Genomic DNA, 17,767 nt, shown 5'->3' with positions numbered 1-17,767 from the left:
TGAAGTATGTCTTAAAAACAGAGTTCCATTTATAAAATAATAAATGCGCTATCACTGACAACAAAGAGCTTGGTGTGCAGGCAAGGACAGACTATGAAAAAAGCCAACCACATAAAATAAATGCAGGCACATGGTTGTTTGTCAAGGACCGGGAGTTGATGCACCTCACAGCCATGTTGTCATCGCTGGGATCTGCAACCTCACTGCTTTGTCCCTAACCCGCTACCTCCTTCTGCATCCCTCTCCCCCCCGCACACCAATCCAGCTCGTTTTTCCGGTACCTCCTTGCACACTACACCTTGCATCTCGTGGTGTTTCCTTAGCAAGGAAAGCCTAAAACTTTAAAACCTGAATTCAAGTTCTCCTCAGGTTCCCACCACCCTGTCAGGGCCTGTGACAATCTACGCGCCGCCCATCTGCCTGGATCCTACGTGTACAATATTCCCTCCAGCCATCTTACAAAGATCTGGTTTATGCAAGCCATGTACACACTGTCCCCAAAGGAGACAGGGTCAGGCAACTTCGAGTTTTCTTTTATACCATTTGGAATAAAAATTCCTCCTTCAAGACCATATTCCTACAACTCTGATACTTGACATTGAGTTTTGAGAAAGACTCTAGAGAAATATAAAAAGACGAGGATAGATAGCTATCAAGAGGACACAGCTGGTCTAGAAAATGTTTCAAATTGAGTTGTTGCAAAGTACTGTTGGATCTCTACTATTCTTGGGGATTCAAAAGAAAACCTTAATGTTGCTTTAGAAATTTACAACAGTAAAATACAACATCAGCAAGAAGAGCTTTAAGACAGAATTAAGGAAATGGGTTTAATAGAATGTTCTTATTGACAGTCTCCCTAAATCTCTTGGTCACAAACATAAACCACTGGCAGAATTGTCATTGCTTCATTTATATTCTGTGGATCACACAAGAACCTCCTGGTAACAGAAGGCAAAGCAGCTTCTGATATATAGTAACTTAAAGTAACTCCATTCCCCCCCAAGGGTGTTATTATTTACATTCTCAGCAACTTTAGCTCGGTTAGCAGATGAAGAGCCCACCCTAAAGTATACTTCTTCCAGCCCCGGTTTGAGTGATTTTATGAATATTATGAAAAATATGGTTGGAATTAATGCACACAAGTCCTCCTTCTGTATTTTAGGTTTGATTGTCATTTTCTGTATGCTAATATATTCTGTTCTGTTATTTTTACTGAGCTTAAGTGAACGAACAATTGCAAAATGGGGAGGAGAGCGTAGTGAATGATTGACTGCAACATAACAGGGCTGAGTTCTTGTGCTGCAGCTCAAGGGGAGACAGGGCATAGGAGGTTCTCCAGTTAGAGGGTCTAATTAAGGGTCAGCAAGCTACTATTTAGGGATGAGAATACCACCAGAGGAATTACATTTATTAATTAGCACCCTCACATCAATAGATTTAATCCCATCACATTATAGCAGAATTTTTTTTCCTTTTATTAATGTCTTATCGTTCATGCTATTAGAGTTGTCCCAATTTTTCCCTTTTGCACCTCTCCATCCAGCCTGCACCCCACTTCTGTAGTCAATCCCCACACCGTTGTCCATGTCCATGGGTCCTTCATATGTCCTTTCGCCTATTTTCAGTCAGTCCGCACCTCCCTGGTTTTCTTAATTGGAGTTTTATGGAGAAGGAGAAACCTTAAGAGACAAGAGAAAGAATAAAAAAGAGAAGAAAAAAAAAAAAAAAGAAAAATGGTTGAACATCAGCTAGTGTAGATTAGACTCCTAGTCTTAGGAAGTCTTTCCCTGAATCTGATGCTTCTCCATTTGTGTCTTAATTTTTAACCCATTTTCCCAATCTCAGGAATGTTAAGGGTCTTTTGGATTAAAAGAGTATATATCTTGGCTCTGGCCAGGTAGCTAACTAAGTTGGTTAGAGCATAGTCCTGATATACCAAGTTTGCTGGTTTACTTCCTGGTCAGTACACAAACAAGAATCAACCAATGAGTGCCTAAATAAGTGAAATAACAAATTGATATATCTTTCTCTCTTTCTCCCTTCCTTTCTCTCTCTAAAATCAATCAATAAAAACTTTAAAAAAGAATATCTACTTTACATTAGACTTTAAAAAATTTTAAATTATTTTTAAGTATGTTATTGATTACGCTGTTACAGTTGTCCCGATTTTTTTTCCCTTTGCTCCTCTCTGTCCAGCACCCACCTTTGCTCCAGCAACTCCCCCCCCCCCCACTTAGTTCATGTCCATGGGTTGTGCATGTAAGTTCTTTGGCTTCACCATTTCCTATACTATTCTTAACATCTCCCTGTCTATTTTGTACCTACCAATTATGCTTCTTAATCCCTATACCATTACCCCATTTCTCCCCCTTCCCCCTCCCAGCTGATAACTCTCCAAATGGTCCCCATACCTATGATTCTGTTCCTATTCTGGTTGTTTGCTTAGTTTGTTTTTGTTTTTATATTTTTAGATTCTATTGTTGATAGTTGTGAGTTTGTTGTCATTTTTAATGTTCATGGTTTTAATCTTCTTCTTTTCTTAAATAAGTCCCTTTAACATTTCATATAATAATGGCTTGGTGATGATGTACTCCTTTAGCTTTACCTTGTCTGGGAAGCACCTTATCTGCTCTTTTATTCTAAATGATAGCTTTGCTGGATAGAGTAATCTAGGTTGTAGGTCCTTAATTTTTATCGCTTTGAATACTTTTTGCCAGTCCCTTCTTGCCTGCAAAGTTCCTTTTGAGAAATCAGCTGATAGTCTTATAGGCACCCTATTGTAGGTAACTCTTTTCTTTTCTCTTGCTGCTTTTAAGATTCTCTCTTTATCTTTAACCTTTGGCATTTTAATTATGATGTGTCTTGGTGTGGTCCTCTTTGGGTTCAACTTGTTTGGGACTCTGTGCTTCCTGGACTTTATGTCTATTTCCTTTGCTAAATTTGGGAAGTATTCCTTCATTATTTTTTCAAATAAATTTTCAATTTCTTGCTTTTCCTCTTCTTTTGGCACCCTTATGATTCAGATGTTGGTATGTTTCAAGTTGTCCCAAAGGTTCCTAAGCCTCTCAGTTTTTTCAATTCTTTTTCCTTCATTCTGTACTGGTTGGCTGTTTATTTCTTCCTTATGTTACAAATCATTGACTTGAACCCCAGCTTCCTTCCCTTCACCATTGGTTTTGTATGGATTTTCCTTTGTTTCACTTAGTATAGCCCTCACTTTTTCACTTATGCATTTGCCATACTGAAGCACGTTTGTCAAGTCTGTGAGCATTGTTTGTCATCAGTGTTTTGAACTCTGTGTCTATTAGGTTAGCTATCCCCTTATCTGTTAGGTTGGCTATCTCCTCATGGCTTAGTTCTCCCACTGGAACCTTGATCCCTTCCCTCTTTTGGGCCATACTTCTCTGTCTTTTCAACTTGACAGCCTCCTGTGTTTGCCTCTGTGTCTTAGGTAGAGTTGTCGTACCTGTTACGTTGTAAGCGGCAGAGCCTTAGGTATTTGTCAATGTGGGATGACCCATTTCACCATGTTCTGACACTGTATGTGGGGGAGAAGTCTGAGAGGGAAAAATGCAGCTTGCTCAGCACTTGCCCCTTTTCCAGGCACTTCTTTTGCTTCCTGTATGGGACTGGAGCCCCTCTAGCTATTGCCTTGGTTGTGGTTCCCAAGGTGGGTGGGTTTGTAGATGTTCTAGGACTGTGGGGGCCTCTAAACAAATGAACTCTGCTGAGAGATTGGCAGTTTCTTCTGCCACCCCAACCCCCCACTGGTTTTCACAGTTAGAAGCAATGAGGCTTTATTTTTCCGGTGCTGGAACTGTGAGCTGCGTGGTCTGGTCTGGGGCTGGTGTCAATCCTCAGGTGTCCCTCCCAACTTTTATAATGTGTGACTGGGTTATTTTGCTGGGTGACTGTAACCTCTGCTTTGCTGCCACCACCACCACCACTGCGTCTCTGTGTCCTCTCTGCCCCGGCTCTGCCACTTTTACCTGTCTGGATGAGTATTGCTTCTTTATATCTTTCTTTGTTGGACTTCCATTCAGTTCTTCAATTTTCTGGTAGTTTTGGTTGTTTTTAGTTTTCAGGTAGTTGTATTCCTTCTTATGCTTGTGGAAGGAGGCAAAGCATGCCAGATGAGGTGGATGTGCCTCACACACCCTAAGCTTGGTTGGAAGCTGCTCTGTCCAGCAGAGTCTTCATGACCATGGCAGAACAAACTCTTACCCAGGACACTTTATTATGTCTGATAAACAAACTTTTACCCAGCATATTTCATTATATCTGGGGGAAGGAAGGTGGCTGCCTCTCTAGTGGAGAATGGCTCCATCTTGGCCAGAAGTCTCCTATATTAGACTTCTCACGCTGTATATTACATGCATTTCATATAATGCATAATTTCATTACATAAGTTCACATTTTAATTTTCTTTACATATGATTTTCTTACATATATTATTTCATTTAATCTTCCTGCCTTTTTGATAGATTAATCATTTCCATCTTACAACTGAGTAAACTGAGGTTTAGATAAAGGAACAGGTCCAGCTGCCCACTTCCTCCTCTATTAGTAAGTGGTGAAGCTAGGATTTGAATCCACATATATGTGGTTTCAACGACAGGGTCTATAACTCCACAAAACAACCTTTCGCATATCACATTTGTCTTAGAGAGTGCTGGATGGATAGTATATTTTATGGACTTTGTAAAGCTGATAAGAGAGAGGTACAAGTCCCTAAATATTGGGAAAAATTGAAAATCCCTGTCTAGCAATCAATATCATTAAAAGCTATGTACATTGATTACCTGAAAAATGATTTTTATTAGGTAGGTCCATTTTTTTTATTTGTTTCTCCTTGGTACTTATCACCTATTGGTTCTCTGACATTGGATTAAGTCTTATAAGAATATCCTTTCATGGTTCTTCTACAGAGTAAGAAAACATAAAAAAATGAAGAGCCAGGATTATTTAAATTTAAAATGACCAAGATTCTGCCCAGCTGTTAACCACGGGTTCCTATTTCTTGGTGGTGGTTGGAGGGAGGCGGCGTGTGCTCGATAGTTGGTTCTATTCTGCTGTCATATGTGGATGATTCCCACTTACATGTGATTGGGTGATAGGAAGTAATTTTCCATTAGGGCTAAACTATAGAGATTTTCCTCTTAATATATTTCTTTTTCCCCCCCTGGTTGCAGAGGCAAGGAACTTTCAACTCTTATGAAGACCCTCAAATGGCCTATGGTTTCCAGTCCAGTTACCACCCGCAGAGAGCCTGCTATCCTTTCTGGGACGAGATGGCCACCCAAGAGGTTCCTACTGGTCTGGAACACTGTGGCTCAGGTAGGAACCCAAACAGAGGCTGAGAATGAGGCCAGGGTTGAAGGACAATGGAAATTTGATGAAGGCCGTTACATCTTCTGTGCTTCCGGATGCTATTGTTCTCTAGTGGAAAGCCCCGGGTCTTCTCAATAATTTGAGTTAATTTATTCTCTAATGACCGGAAAACTACACTCTAAGAATGAACCCAAGTAAAGAGAGGTGGCTTTAGGTCTTCATTTTGTAAACAGTCTGTCTCCTGTGCATTTCCTGCGACTTGCCCATTTTAGTTAGCCTGGCTGTTGACAAAGGGCCTGGAAGTTTAGCAGTCATAAAGTCTGAACTGGATAAACAGCCTTCTTACAGAACGTAATTCTTTTATTTGTCTTCTCTTTCCATTATTCCCCACCTCGCGGCTCACGCCCACCTGCATCTGGCTTCTTCCTCCACTGCTTTTTGTCTCCCCAGCCTTCTTCGCAGCTGCTGCTCCCTGCTCTCAGCATTCCCAGTGCTCCTGGAGTGCTGGGCACAGTGCTGCCCTCTGGCGCGCGGGACACGCGCGCCTCCCGGGAACCGGAATGGAGAAAAGCTCAAAATCCCTAATCCCGATTCTCTTCGGCGAGACTCACTGTATTTCTCACAAATCAAACATCAGCCTTTGTTTATCTGTTACCGTTTGGGGGATTTATTTTAAATGCAAAGTCTAAAACTTGAATTTGGTGACTCTGAGATGATTGATTCAGAAATTAAGGTCAATTTTTCATGAGGACAGGTTATAATAATATATCCACGCATCAAAGAAACCAGTTAATATCTCTTCTTTTCCCCAAGATAAATTCTTAGCCTAAGAAATTTCATTATTCTCTTACGTACTAAAAATATGTAATTCTGAGGAATTACATAGAAGGAAAGCCACTGGAAATGAACTAAGGTGCAATTTTTTTGTTCAGTGTCTCTTTACCCCACAAAACTGAATGGTAAACTACTTTTATAACAGTGGAGATATAAACTGAATGTTTGCTTTGTTGCCCATGAGTCATCTTTCACCAGGAATGCACACACAGGCACAGAGCAGAATGCTGTGACACTTGGTGGGGGCTGGAGGGGAGGCATGGGAGCTGCTTGCCAGCTGCCTGGTTCTCCTCCAGAGCCGAATGGAACCCATTCCTAGGCATTGGCCTTTGGGGTGTTCTTTGGCATCACCCTGGGTTTGAGACATGATAACATTAATGCTGTGACTTCCTGTTTGGTACCTCAGTTCCTCCAAGGATAAATACAGATGTCTCCACTGTCTACCCACTTCAGGAAGAAGCAGGGAGAATTTTGTACCCGTTCATAGGTTAGACTTAAGGACGTAAAATTGTAAGACTCTTGAAAGAAGTGATCCTTTGAAATTTGTATGAAATGAAGATCAAAATGGTTGTTTTTGTATTAGTATAACTTTTTCTTGAATATTTTTAAATTTATTGATGAGAGAGCGAGAGAAAAACATCAATTTGTTGTTTCACTTATTTATGCATTTATTGGTTGATTCTTGTACATGCCCTGACCGGGGATCAAACCCTCAGCTTTGGTGTTTTGGGACGACTCTCTAACCAAGTGAGCTACCCAGCCAGGGCATAGTCTAACACTTGAGACCTATTAATACCAGTAGGTTTAAGTCTTAGGTCTACCAATTCAAGAGAGATTCAAGTTATCTTGTCTGCATTCTTTCAGTTCAGGATGGTGTTTCTGCTTGCTACAGGTTACATCTTGTGAATAGCGCATATTCCCTCCATATTTGTCCGTAGCCTCAAAATCAGAATGTTTCTTCTTCCTAGCAAAGAGACATGGCTCTCCTCTTCCTTAGCTGAGAAGTCCATCAATTCTCAAGTAAAGATGGCTTTTCATGCCCCTTTGTCAAGGTTCTCAAAGGTAAAAGAGTTTTCATTTCGGGGACAACGAGACAGTGTCTGTGGAGGACCTCTCAGAATAAAGCTGCTTCAATAAGTAAAGACTTATGGCAGAGTATAATGTAGTCTTCTACGTTATACACGGGAATTGGTTCCATTTGGCCCTGGAGGAGAACTAGGCAGCTGGCAAGCAGCTCCCATGCCTTCCTTCCAACCCCCACCAAGAGTCACAGCATTTTGCTCTGTGCCTGTGTGTGTATTTCTGGTAAAAGATGAGTCATGGGCAACAAAGCAAACATTTATTTTATATCTCCACTATTATAAACGTAGTTTACCATACAGTTTTGTGGGGTAAAGAGACACTGAACTTTTTTCCCAAGCCTACTCTCTTGATGCAAGATGAAGGCAGCTGGGGTCACTCAGACTAGTGGCTTGTGAGTAGGATGGGAAGATGGGACACATAGTAATCAGTCCTCAAATGATCTAGGTTGCATCAACTGTAGCTCAGACATGCTCTTAGACCTCCATGGGTGGAGCGGTGCCCCAGTGGCAAATGTGAGAGCTGTAGTTCTCTCTGTCTTGGGCTTCCTCTGATGGAAATAGTTGGCAAAACCCCTGAGTTTTTCCAGCCCCTCCTTTGCCTTTTACGCTGTCCAGATGAAGGAGTTGCAATGATTATTTCTGGGCTGTGGTCCAGCCCTCCTCAGTGATGGTGTCCTCTGGAAGGAAACCATGGGGTTGTAGGGAAGGGAGATGAAGCCATGGACCCACCAATGATTTCTCCAGCTGCAGCACATTTCCTTGGAGTTCTGTGAAGAAGAAAGAGGGGAAAAATACTCTACATATTTTTCATCTTCTTTTATCCTATTTATAACTTCAGTTTTCTTCCCATCCTTCTCATGGCCACGCTCCACCCCCACGTAGTCTCACATTTTATGCTTTCCGAAGGGATGAATGAACTTTTTCTCAATTACTACACATCTGTCAGCGACTGGAATACCCAGCAGGAGGGGCCATCGAGGAAGGATTACATCTCTTCCTCTAAATGTTGCTCCTCTTTACAGAGGGACAGAGGCTAAGAAGGGCAGGAGTAAGGAAAAGAATAAACCTCAGAGAAACCATGAGTAGGGGGAGGGCTTTTCCAGATGAGTGGGAGAGAATACTCAGTAACTATGATGAGTCGAGACTGAATCGATTGTAAAAGGGATGCTGACGAAGAAAGAAAAGATGTGTAGAAATGGACATAAAAGAAGGTGGGTGTTAGTAGGGAGGTGGAGAGTAATGAGAGGAGAAAATGAAAAATGAATGGGTAGCCTAGAAAAAGACGAGGCAAAAAGGGGAGGGGAAGATGACATGAAAGAGAAAAATAGATGAATCGGAGGACATTAACTATACAGCTAAAAAGGGAAGCCACATTTGCATGCAATTGCCTGTGCAGCTGTACATTGCTTCGTGACAATCTTGTAGTCATCATTTTCTTTCATTTCTACCTCCTCCTCCTGTCTGCCTTCCCCCATCTCCTCCCTATCAGCCTGGAGCCATTAGCAAGCTCCAATGGGGACGGAGGGCTGGTGTTCTGCGTGAATGAATGGGCCCTTTCTGTCTTAGCTTCTCATCATCTCTCTGTTGGGGAGCCTTGTGAATCAATGGAGCCCCTTACACAAGACATGGCTAAAATGTCTGTTACTGTTTATAGTCTGACTGGAGTGGAGCCCACTGACCCTGCCTCCTCTCACTCTCTGTTCCATTCCTCTACTTTGTCCCCCAGACTCAGCCCTTGCTCTCAATTATCATTGCAGCATCCATTAAATAAATCTTATTGATTATGCTATTACAGTTGTCCCAGTTTTCCCCCCCTTTACCCCCTTCTGCCCAGTACCCCACTTCTCTCCAGCAATTCACCCCCTTAGTTCATGTCCATGGGTCATGTGTATAAGTTCTTTGGCTTCTCCTTTCCTTATGCTATTCTTAACAACCCCCTGTCTTTTTTGTACTTACCAGTTATGCTTCTTAATCCCTGCACCCTTTCCCGCAATTCTCCCCCTCCCCCTCCCAGCTGATAACCCTTCAAATGATCTCCAAATCTATGACTCTGTTCCTATTCTGGTTGTTTGCTTAGTTTGTTTTATTAGATTCAGTTGGTGATAGTTGTGAATTTATTGCCCTTTTAATGTTCATAGTTTTGCTCTTCTTTTTCTTAAAAAGTCCCTTTAACATTTCATGTAATAATGGCTTGGTGATGATGGTCTCTTAGCTTTACCTTGTCTGGGAAGCACCTTATCTGTCCTTCTATTCTAAATGATAGATTTGCTGGATAGAGTAATCTTAGTTTAGGTCCTTACTTTTCATCACTTTGAATACTTCTGGCCAGTCCCTTCTTGTCTGCAGAGCTTCTTTTGAGAAATCAGCTGATTGGCTAATGGAAACTCCTTTGTAGTTAACTCTCTGCTTTATCTTTAAGCTAGGGCATTTTAATTATGATGTATCTTGGCATGGTCCTCTTTGGGTCTAGCTTGTTTAGGACTCTCTGTGCTTCCTGGACTTGTATGTCTATTTCCTTCACCAAATTTGGGAATTTCTCTTCCATTATTTTTTCAAATAAGTTTTCAATTTCATGCTCTTCCTCTTCTTCTTCTGCTATATTTAAAATTGTCCCAGAGATTCCTAAGCCTATCCTTGTTTTTTGGAATCCTTTTTTTTCTCCTTTCTGATCTGGTTGAATGTTTATTTCTTCCTTATGTTCCAAATCGTTGATTTGAATCCCTGCTTCCTTCCATCACTGGTCACTGTTGGTTCCTTGTAGGTTTTTCTTTATTTCACTTAATGTAAGCTTCATCTCTTCTTTTATGTTGTTGCTGTACTGAATGAGTTCTCTGAGCATCCTGATCACCAGTGTTTTGAACTCTGTATCTCATAGGTCAGCTATCTCCTTTGTGTTTAGTTCTTTTTCTGGGGTTTTGTTCTGTTCTTTCATGTAGGCCCTAGTTCTTTGTTTTTTTTGATTTGGAAGCCTCCGTGTGTTTGTTTCTGTGTGGAGCTGCTTTGACTTCCTATCTTAGTAGCCATTGTGGAAAAGGCGCCTGTAAAGAGTGTGGGGTGGAGTCCTAGGTAATCACCAGGGTGGGGCAACCCTCTTCTCTGCTCTTTGGCTATGCGTTGGGGGAAGGCATGGCGAGGGGACAGTGTTGCTGCTTGGCTTCTGGAGGTTTTGCCAGCATTTGCCCCATTTCTAGTCATTTCACCCATTTCTCGTATGCAACTGGTGTCCTTCCAGCTGTTGTGCTGGTGGTGAATCCCAGAGTTGGTGGGTTTGCATACATTCTAAGTCCATGTGGGCCCTTTAAAGAGAGTCTCCTGAAAATACGACAGTTTCTTCTACTGTCCCAACCTCTACTGGTAGTTACCTTCCTGGTGCTGAAACCTGGGCTATGTGGTCTGGCCTGGGGCGGGGATTGTTCACTCCCAAGGTATCCCTCCTAATTAATTTTTATCCACCATACACGAATATTGGGCTGTTTTTTCCACTGCCACTGCTGCCACCTCTCCATGCCATACTGTGTCTCTGTGCCTCTTTGCACATCTTCACGACTCTGCCCCTCATACCTCTCTGGATGAATGTGGCTTCTTTAAGTCCTTGGTTGTTGGATTCCATACAGTTTGGTTTTCTGATGGTTCTGGGTGTTATTTGTTTGGAGATCTAGTTTAATTCTTTCTGTGGTTGTGCAGGGAGGTGAAGCATGTCTACCTATGCCTCCATCTTGACTGGAAGTCAGCAAGATCCATTTTTTAAGTCAATCTCTTGCTCCTTGTCTCTAAGAACCCACTAACATTTCACAGCCATTAAGTATTATGAGTAGTTCCCATCCACAGCCTTGTTCAAAGGGTGGAGTAGGTGGCAAGTCATTTTTAGATAGAGGCAGTGAGCTCAGAATGGTGCCCAGGCCCAGTTGGAGTCATTCAATGCCTGTTTCCCACTGGGAACTAGAAAACTGACATTAAGAGACTCAACTGAGCATCCAGGCCACAGCACCACAGTCTATCCCATCCACTGTTAGCAGTCCATATTTGATTTTTTAAAAAAGATTTTATTTATTTGTTTTTAGAGAAGGGAAGAGAGAGGGAAATAAATGGAAAGAAACATCAGTTGGTTGCCTCTTGAACTTGCAGTCTTGCCACGTGCCCTGACTGGGAATTGAACCTTTTGCTTTGCATGATGGTGCCCAAGCAACTGAGCTACACTGGTCAGGTATCCATATTTGATTTTAACCAGATAGTTATGATGATCATGAATGACAATAGTGTGTATCAGAAAATATGATGCTTATTTGGCACTCTTCCTGAGTGATACACTGTCAGATTTTTTTTATTTTTACAGGGACGGATTTGTTTTGAATTAGCCAAAGTTATGGATGTGATGTTTTGAGTGAGGTTCACTTTTACAAAGTATGGTAGTTTCTTAGAGCTGGAAAGCGGTCTGCAGCTACAGACCACAGTAAACCCAACTTAAGTCTCAGGGAGTGTGAGCCTATGGTTTCATTACCATGGTCCTTGATTTGAGAAATAAGACAATACTTCTTTTCTTCTTCTATAATGCAACTTGGTATGTTTTTAGTCATCGAACGTAGTAAAAACCTCATCTGCCCTCATTCACATCCTACTCTCCATTTCTCATTTTTCATGAGAAAGGAAGTATGTATTGTATAATGGTAAAGAATTCAGATTCTGGAAACAGGTTGCTTGAGTTTTTTTCCAATTTATTTTAAATTACAGTTCCCATGAAATATTGTATTCGTTTCAGATGCACAACATAGTGATAAAACATTTACATAACTTACAAACTGATCACCCAATAAATCTACTACCCATTCGACACTATCCATAGCTACTAAATATGATTGAGTACATTTCCTATGCTGTACTTCACATCCTGTGACTTTTTATAACTGGCAATTTGTACTTCTTGCACATCAACACTCCCTAACAGTGCGGCCTTAGGCAATTCACTGAATCTCTGAATTCAGTTTCCTCATCTAAACCAGGGCTTCTCAGAGTCACCCGGAGGGCTGGTTAAACCAGAGGCTGTGGGATTCTATCCTGAGAGTTTCTGATTCAGTGAGTCTAGGATATATCTCAGGAATTTGCATTTCTCACCAGCCCTCAGGTGCTGCGGCTGCTGCTACTGGTTCAGAGACCACAGTTTGAGAATCACTAAGTTAATACATGTAAAGCTTAAAGCAGGTCTGTCACTTAACAAGTGTGACACAAACGTTTGCTATTGTAATGCATTGTCCTGAAGTGCCCTACAAAATATGAGTGTCTGGGTAGGGAGTCAGAAAGTGACCCAGTCACTATTGGTTGAACACTTCCGATGGTCAGTGGCAGACACTGGAAACTGAGCAGATATGTGGAGAAAAAGGAAGACATTCCTTGTGTCTGAGCAACTTTTGTTCAAGTGTGTATGTGGGGGTACATTTACATGATAGGAGAAATGGTTCCTGTATGAAATATTACATTTATTTATGAGTTAAAATTTGGCAACGTAAGTGTGTGACTTTGGATCTCACTATTTAGAATTTCTAAAATAAATTTGCTAGTAAAATGGTAGAACTTATGAATGTCTTTCCCAAATAAACTTTGGAAGTTCAAGTGGGAGATATATTGAGAGTCTGAGTTCATGGTCTCTCCTGGGGCTTTCTCAGACGGCCAGGCGGCTGGGAGAGATCAAACCTGGGCCAATGTTTGGAAAAGGCCATGGACAGCCAGGTGGGAAGTTTCAGCGGGAAACGCAGATGCCTCCCATTTGGCTTTTAAGTGTGGAGTACATTGAGGGAATGCCAGAGAGACTTGTTAAATGGAGATCCACCTTGCTGTGACGTGTTTATTCTCATAGCAGGTTTGTTCTTTCAACTGACCATCTCGGATGGCCCTGTGGTTTTTTAAAAATGCTATTTTAAGCCCTATCTGCGGCACATGTCTGTCCCTTCCCCACTCAGGGTGTGCTTTGCTTTATGGGAGGACGTGTTTCAGCTTCTTTGCTTCTTCACAACAGTTTTGATCCTGTTGGCATGTGCGTTTCTGTGATGTTATCATGTGGGCTATTTCAGGAAAAATTGCGATCTACTCAGAACCTGACTTGATCGTTATGGTGCTTGGGAGGGAAAAGGCTGTAACCCCGTGACCATTTCAGAAGACCACGGTTGGGGCTGAGCTGAACCACAAGCCCCTTCCAGGGGACACCCTGAGGGACGGTTAATGCAGGGCACCCTCTGCCCACCAGCATCCCATCTCCGAGAGGACCAAGGGTTTCAAGGAAGGAATGCTGGAGGAGAGAGAGTCAGATCCGTCTTGCTCAAGTAGTACACGAGGAAGAGAATCCATATGCGAAAAACCATCCTGCCTACTGGCTCTAGCGTTTTGTTCTAAGGAGGTTTCTAGGAAAGGAGTGCCTGACCCCTGTTCTCCACAAGTGAAGGATAGCTCTCTGGCTAGGGGCTGGATGTGCTCCTCAATGTCACATTGACCCATCCTTTCTACTTCCACCCTGACTCCCCTGGTAGCTTTCCATCCTGTGCTATTTTGTACTCAGATTAAAAGAACTTTCGATATACATTTCTGAGTATAAGCTCAAAGGCACTGAGTCCAAGCAAAGGGTTTAGAGTGGAGAGAGCAAGAACTCACCTGGGGTCTTGTTCCCTCATCTTTAACAGGATTCTTACACTTATTTCAAAGAGCTCCTGTGCCTATTTAGAAGGGTGATATACTTAAAGGTCATGGCCTACAGCAGGTGATTAATAAATGCTACCTACCTTCTTTTCAGCCTGATTTGAGTGTGAAGTGAACTTAAGTAAGTGGAAAAAACTGGAAGTTCTACCCTTATCTGAGGAGTCTTGCCCACTGTCATCCTGCCCGAGGCTAATTTTCTGATACCTGTCAACTTGATTCTACACTGTGCCTCATTGTACCTGGGAAAGGAGAAGGGAGCCTGGTGAGGACAAGAGAGAGCAGCAGTGGAGACCACAGACCTGTGTCTCCCCAGGGCAGCCAGGGCAGTAAGGAGGGCAAGGCCAGTCCCCTCAGCAGGTCCTGGGCACGATGGTTACCTAGAGGAGATGCTGAGACCAAGGTCAGTTGAGAAGCGCCAATTCAAAGGCAAGCATTTTGTTGGCTGTCCTCTGATTTGTTGCTTCTCAAAACTCCTAGGAAGTAACAGCATTGCACTGGAAATCCCAGGGGGCCACGGAGAAAAAAGTTCTCTTAACTTTTTCAAACCACAAATATTTGGGCCGAGTTGGGAAAAGGTCCCTGGGGCACCGAGTTCTTATTTGACTCAAGCAGTTTGACCCCTCTTCTGGAAGTTCTAGAGCGGGGGCTGGGGACATGGACCTGGGCCTGGCGTCAGCCCCCGCTTGGCTCGGCTCTGTAAATGGAAATCTGGGGGTCGAGAGTGAAGCGGGGGCTGGATGGAGTCCCGCGAGAGGAGGGCTGTGTGAGGGCGGGCAGGGTGGGGGTAGATGCGCAGAGACAGCCTGTTTTTCTCGGTGTCTGGCCGCGGGGAGATTCGTACTCTCTCTCCAGATGTTCACTGTGTTTATAGCTGCTCGAGCCGGGGACCCAACTGCCTCATTACAAAGTTTCCTTCTTGCGCAGCAGCCAGGGATCTGAGCCGGGAAGCAGCTGGAAGAGGCTCGAGGGGGAGGGGTTGGGGGAGGCGTCTGCCCCTCCCCGTCCTCGCGTCTCTAACCCCTACCCCGCCCTCCTCCGCTGCAAGCCTCCCAAAATACACGAGCACACAAAAAGAAAAACACCAGCAGATTTTTTATTTCAGAGCGTAAACACTTGGGCCACGGGGGTCTGGAGGTTATGGGAAAAGAGGAAGCCATCAGGCTAATCAGGCAGGCACACACTTCCCCTGCTGAAATAAAGCAGAAATCTTCATGCGCAGGGCGGGCGAGTTAACCCCGGCGCTGCCAGCACTGCGCGCCCAGAGCTAGGGCGGCCCAGGATCAAGGCTGCACACCCAGAGGCCAGGCAGCGGGAGAGGAAAGAAGAGAGACCGCCTCGGCCTGGCCTGAACGCCTTCCCCTAAGCCTGTACCAGCATGTCTTTCTAGCTAGGCCTTGGAAAGGGACGGTTGGGACACAGATACTGGACTTAGATTCCCTTTTGCAAGAGGTTGGATGGAGTTCTAGATGGTGGGGAGATAGAGAGAGGAAAGGGAGCTGCTTCTACCCAGCGCATAGGTGTGGATTACTACTGTGCAGAAATGCGCAGGAGAGTATAGTGGGGCTGATTTGGTCCAAAGTCTTAGTCCTGCCACCTACCAGCCCTAAAACCGTGGCCAAATCACTGATGCCTTCTGAGCCTCAGTTTCCTCATGTAGAATAGTGCCTACCTCCCAAAATGATGGTGAGGAAGTTAAAACCCTCACAGAAGCTGGAAATGCACAAAAGCATGGCTCTCAATTCATGATTTCATATATTACTTTAAATTAAGCTTCCTTCCTGCTTTCCTTCTTTCCTGCCTTCCTTCCTTCCCTCCCTCCTCGCCTTCTTTTTTCCTTTCCATTTTAAATGCCTTCAGCTTTCATCTTCACACATTTGCTCCCTGGCTGTCTATCTGGAGAGCATATATATTTCATGGGCAAGAGGTCACAGGTCAAACATGAGACCTAATTGCACTGTGAGAGAAATGACCTTTTCACTGATCTATAGAGCCACCTTTGGCTCTTTCCGAGCCTGCCAGTGTGAGTGGGCCATGGGCTTTCAGTTCAGCCTCTGCCCCCATGCCATGATCTAGTCAGCTGACGGCCCCTCCCTCACTGCACTATCTTTTCTAATTGGACAGTGCCTTCTCTACTTCATTCCTGCCCATCCCAGTGAGATTCAGTCACGACCTTCAAAGAAATGTCTCTTTTGGACATTCTTGCTACTTATGAATGCAGACTGTTTGCTCTTTTGGGTGTCATTAAAAAATAAAATAAAAACCAAAAAGCCACCAATTCCTGAAGCTTTTTTAATAGTCTTTTCCATACCTCTGCAGACCTGTGTGGAAATATCCATAGAACCAGGGTTCTGGTTGTCTTTGTGGTTGGTTGTTACTTGGTTTCTTACATGTTTTACAATTAAAAAAATAAAAATTTTGACAACGCTCTGCTGAGTCTTAGACCTGCAGATTCTCATAGAGCAGGGGTGCTTGACCCAGATGAGTTTCAGAAAAGTGTGATGCCTCTAAAATTGTGTGCAAGAATTTTTCTAAGGGTCTGTAGCTTTCTCCTGATTCTAAAACTGGTCTGAGACCCCCCAAGAGGTTAAGAGCTACTGCCCCAAGCAAGGGAAAGGTATTTCTGTGTCCCCTGCAGCACTTAGCATATTGTACTTAGAGAGGTCGCCAAGCATATTCTGTCGAACTGGATTGAATTCACTGGTATTAGCTTCATTCCTATCAATCCCTTCTTACCACTGTGGTCATTCCCAAGAAAGTGTATCTAAACCCAGAAGCTATTCCCATGCCATTGTCTCAGAGACATTGGGCATTGAAGCCTTGCCTGAAATCTAGCCACATCTCTTTTCTTTTTCCACATCTGCTTTTATTTTATGCTCCTTAGAATTATCTCTCCAAATACCCATGAAGGTCACAGACCGTGGCCTCTCCGCTGTGAGGTGGAGGTGGGGAGGGACAGGGTCGAACACTTCACCCCAATTCAGAGCATCAAAGGAGAGTCCAGTGTGCTCTGCTTGTCATAGACTTTCCAGAGAGGGACAGATTTTCCTCAGCGTCCCTATGTCACGTGGGGGGAAAATGAGCGGTAAACACATGCCTCCATTGGGGGCAGAAATCCAGAGTGAATGCCCCTCCAGCAATGGCTACAACAAGGACGTAATACGTAAACCCCTGATGCCACACCCTCCCGGCCGATGTCTCTGACTCTGGGCCATCCTTTAGAGCAGTGGTTCTCAACCTTCCTAATGCCGCGACTCTTTAATACAGTTCCTCATGTTGTGGTGACCCCCAACCATAAAATTATTTTCATTGCTACTTCATAGTTGTAATTTTGCTACTGTTATGGATCATAATGTAAATATCTGATGTACAGGATGTATTTTCATTGTTACAAATTGAACGTAATTAAAGCATAGTGATTAATCACAAAAACAATATGTAATTATATATGTGTTTTCCGAAGGTCTTAAGTGACCCCTGTGAAAGGGTTGTTCGAGCCCCAAAGGGGTCGTGACCCACATGTTGAGAACTACTGCTTTAGAGTCTTGGCCCTCATTTCTGACCTTTGGCTTCACTTGGAACCATTGTTTGTTGTATTTGCTGCCACCAACTAACTTAGACAAAAGGACACCATTTCCAGAGGTTCTCAAACCTAGTAAGAGAGATCCGCCCACCCTGTGTCAGCGCTGGGACCTCTTAGCATCTCCTTCTCTGGTCAATCTGGGCGGACATTCTTAACAGGGTTAAGGGCTTGCATCGTCCTGAAGGCTCACAGGTTGAATGTTGGGTTTAATACCAAAACAGGCTGAAATGACTGTGGGCTGGCGGGCTGCTCTTATAGA

At 43.4% G+C, this 17,767-nt stretch overlaps 1 protein-coding gene across 1 annotated transcript in view; it reads left to right on the top strand.

Annotated features, from left to right (window-relative positions):
• Nucleotides 1–17,767, top strand: part of ETS1 (ETS proto-oncogene 1, transcription factor) — a 127,236-nt gene that overhangs the window by 26,308 nt on the left and 83,161 nt on the right. Inside the window, exon 3 of the mRNA XM_090290785.1 lies at nt 5,193–5,337. Within this exon, the coding sequence (XP_090146911.1) occupies nt 5,193–5,337 (145 nt within the window). The remainder of the gene's footprint in view (nt 1–5,192; nt 5,338–17,767) is intronic.

The sequence above is a fragment of the Furipterus horrens genome, unplaced genomic scaffold (assembly GCF_987537825.1).
Source record: "Furipterus horrens unplaced genomic scaffold, mFurHor1.1.pri manual_scaffold_11, whole genome shotgun sequence".
NCBI classification, from domain to species: domain Eukaryota; kingdom Metazoa; phylum Chordata; class Mammalia; order Chiroptera; family Furipteridae; genus Furipterus; species Furipterus horrens.
Note: the sequence above shows the minus strand (reverse complement) of the source record. Positions and strands in the feature narration are given on the sequence as shown.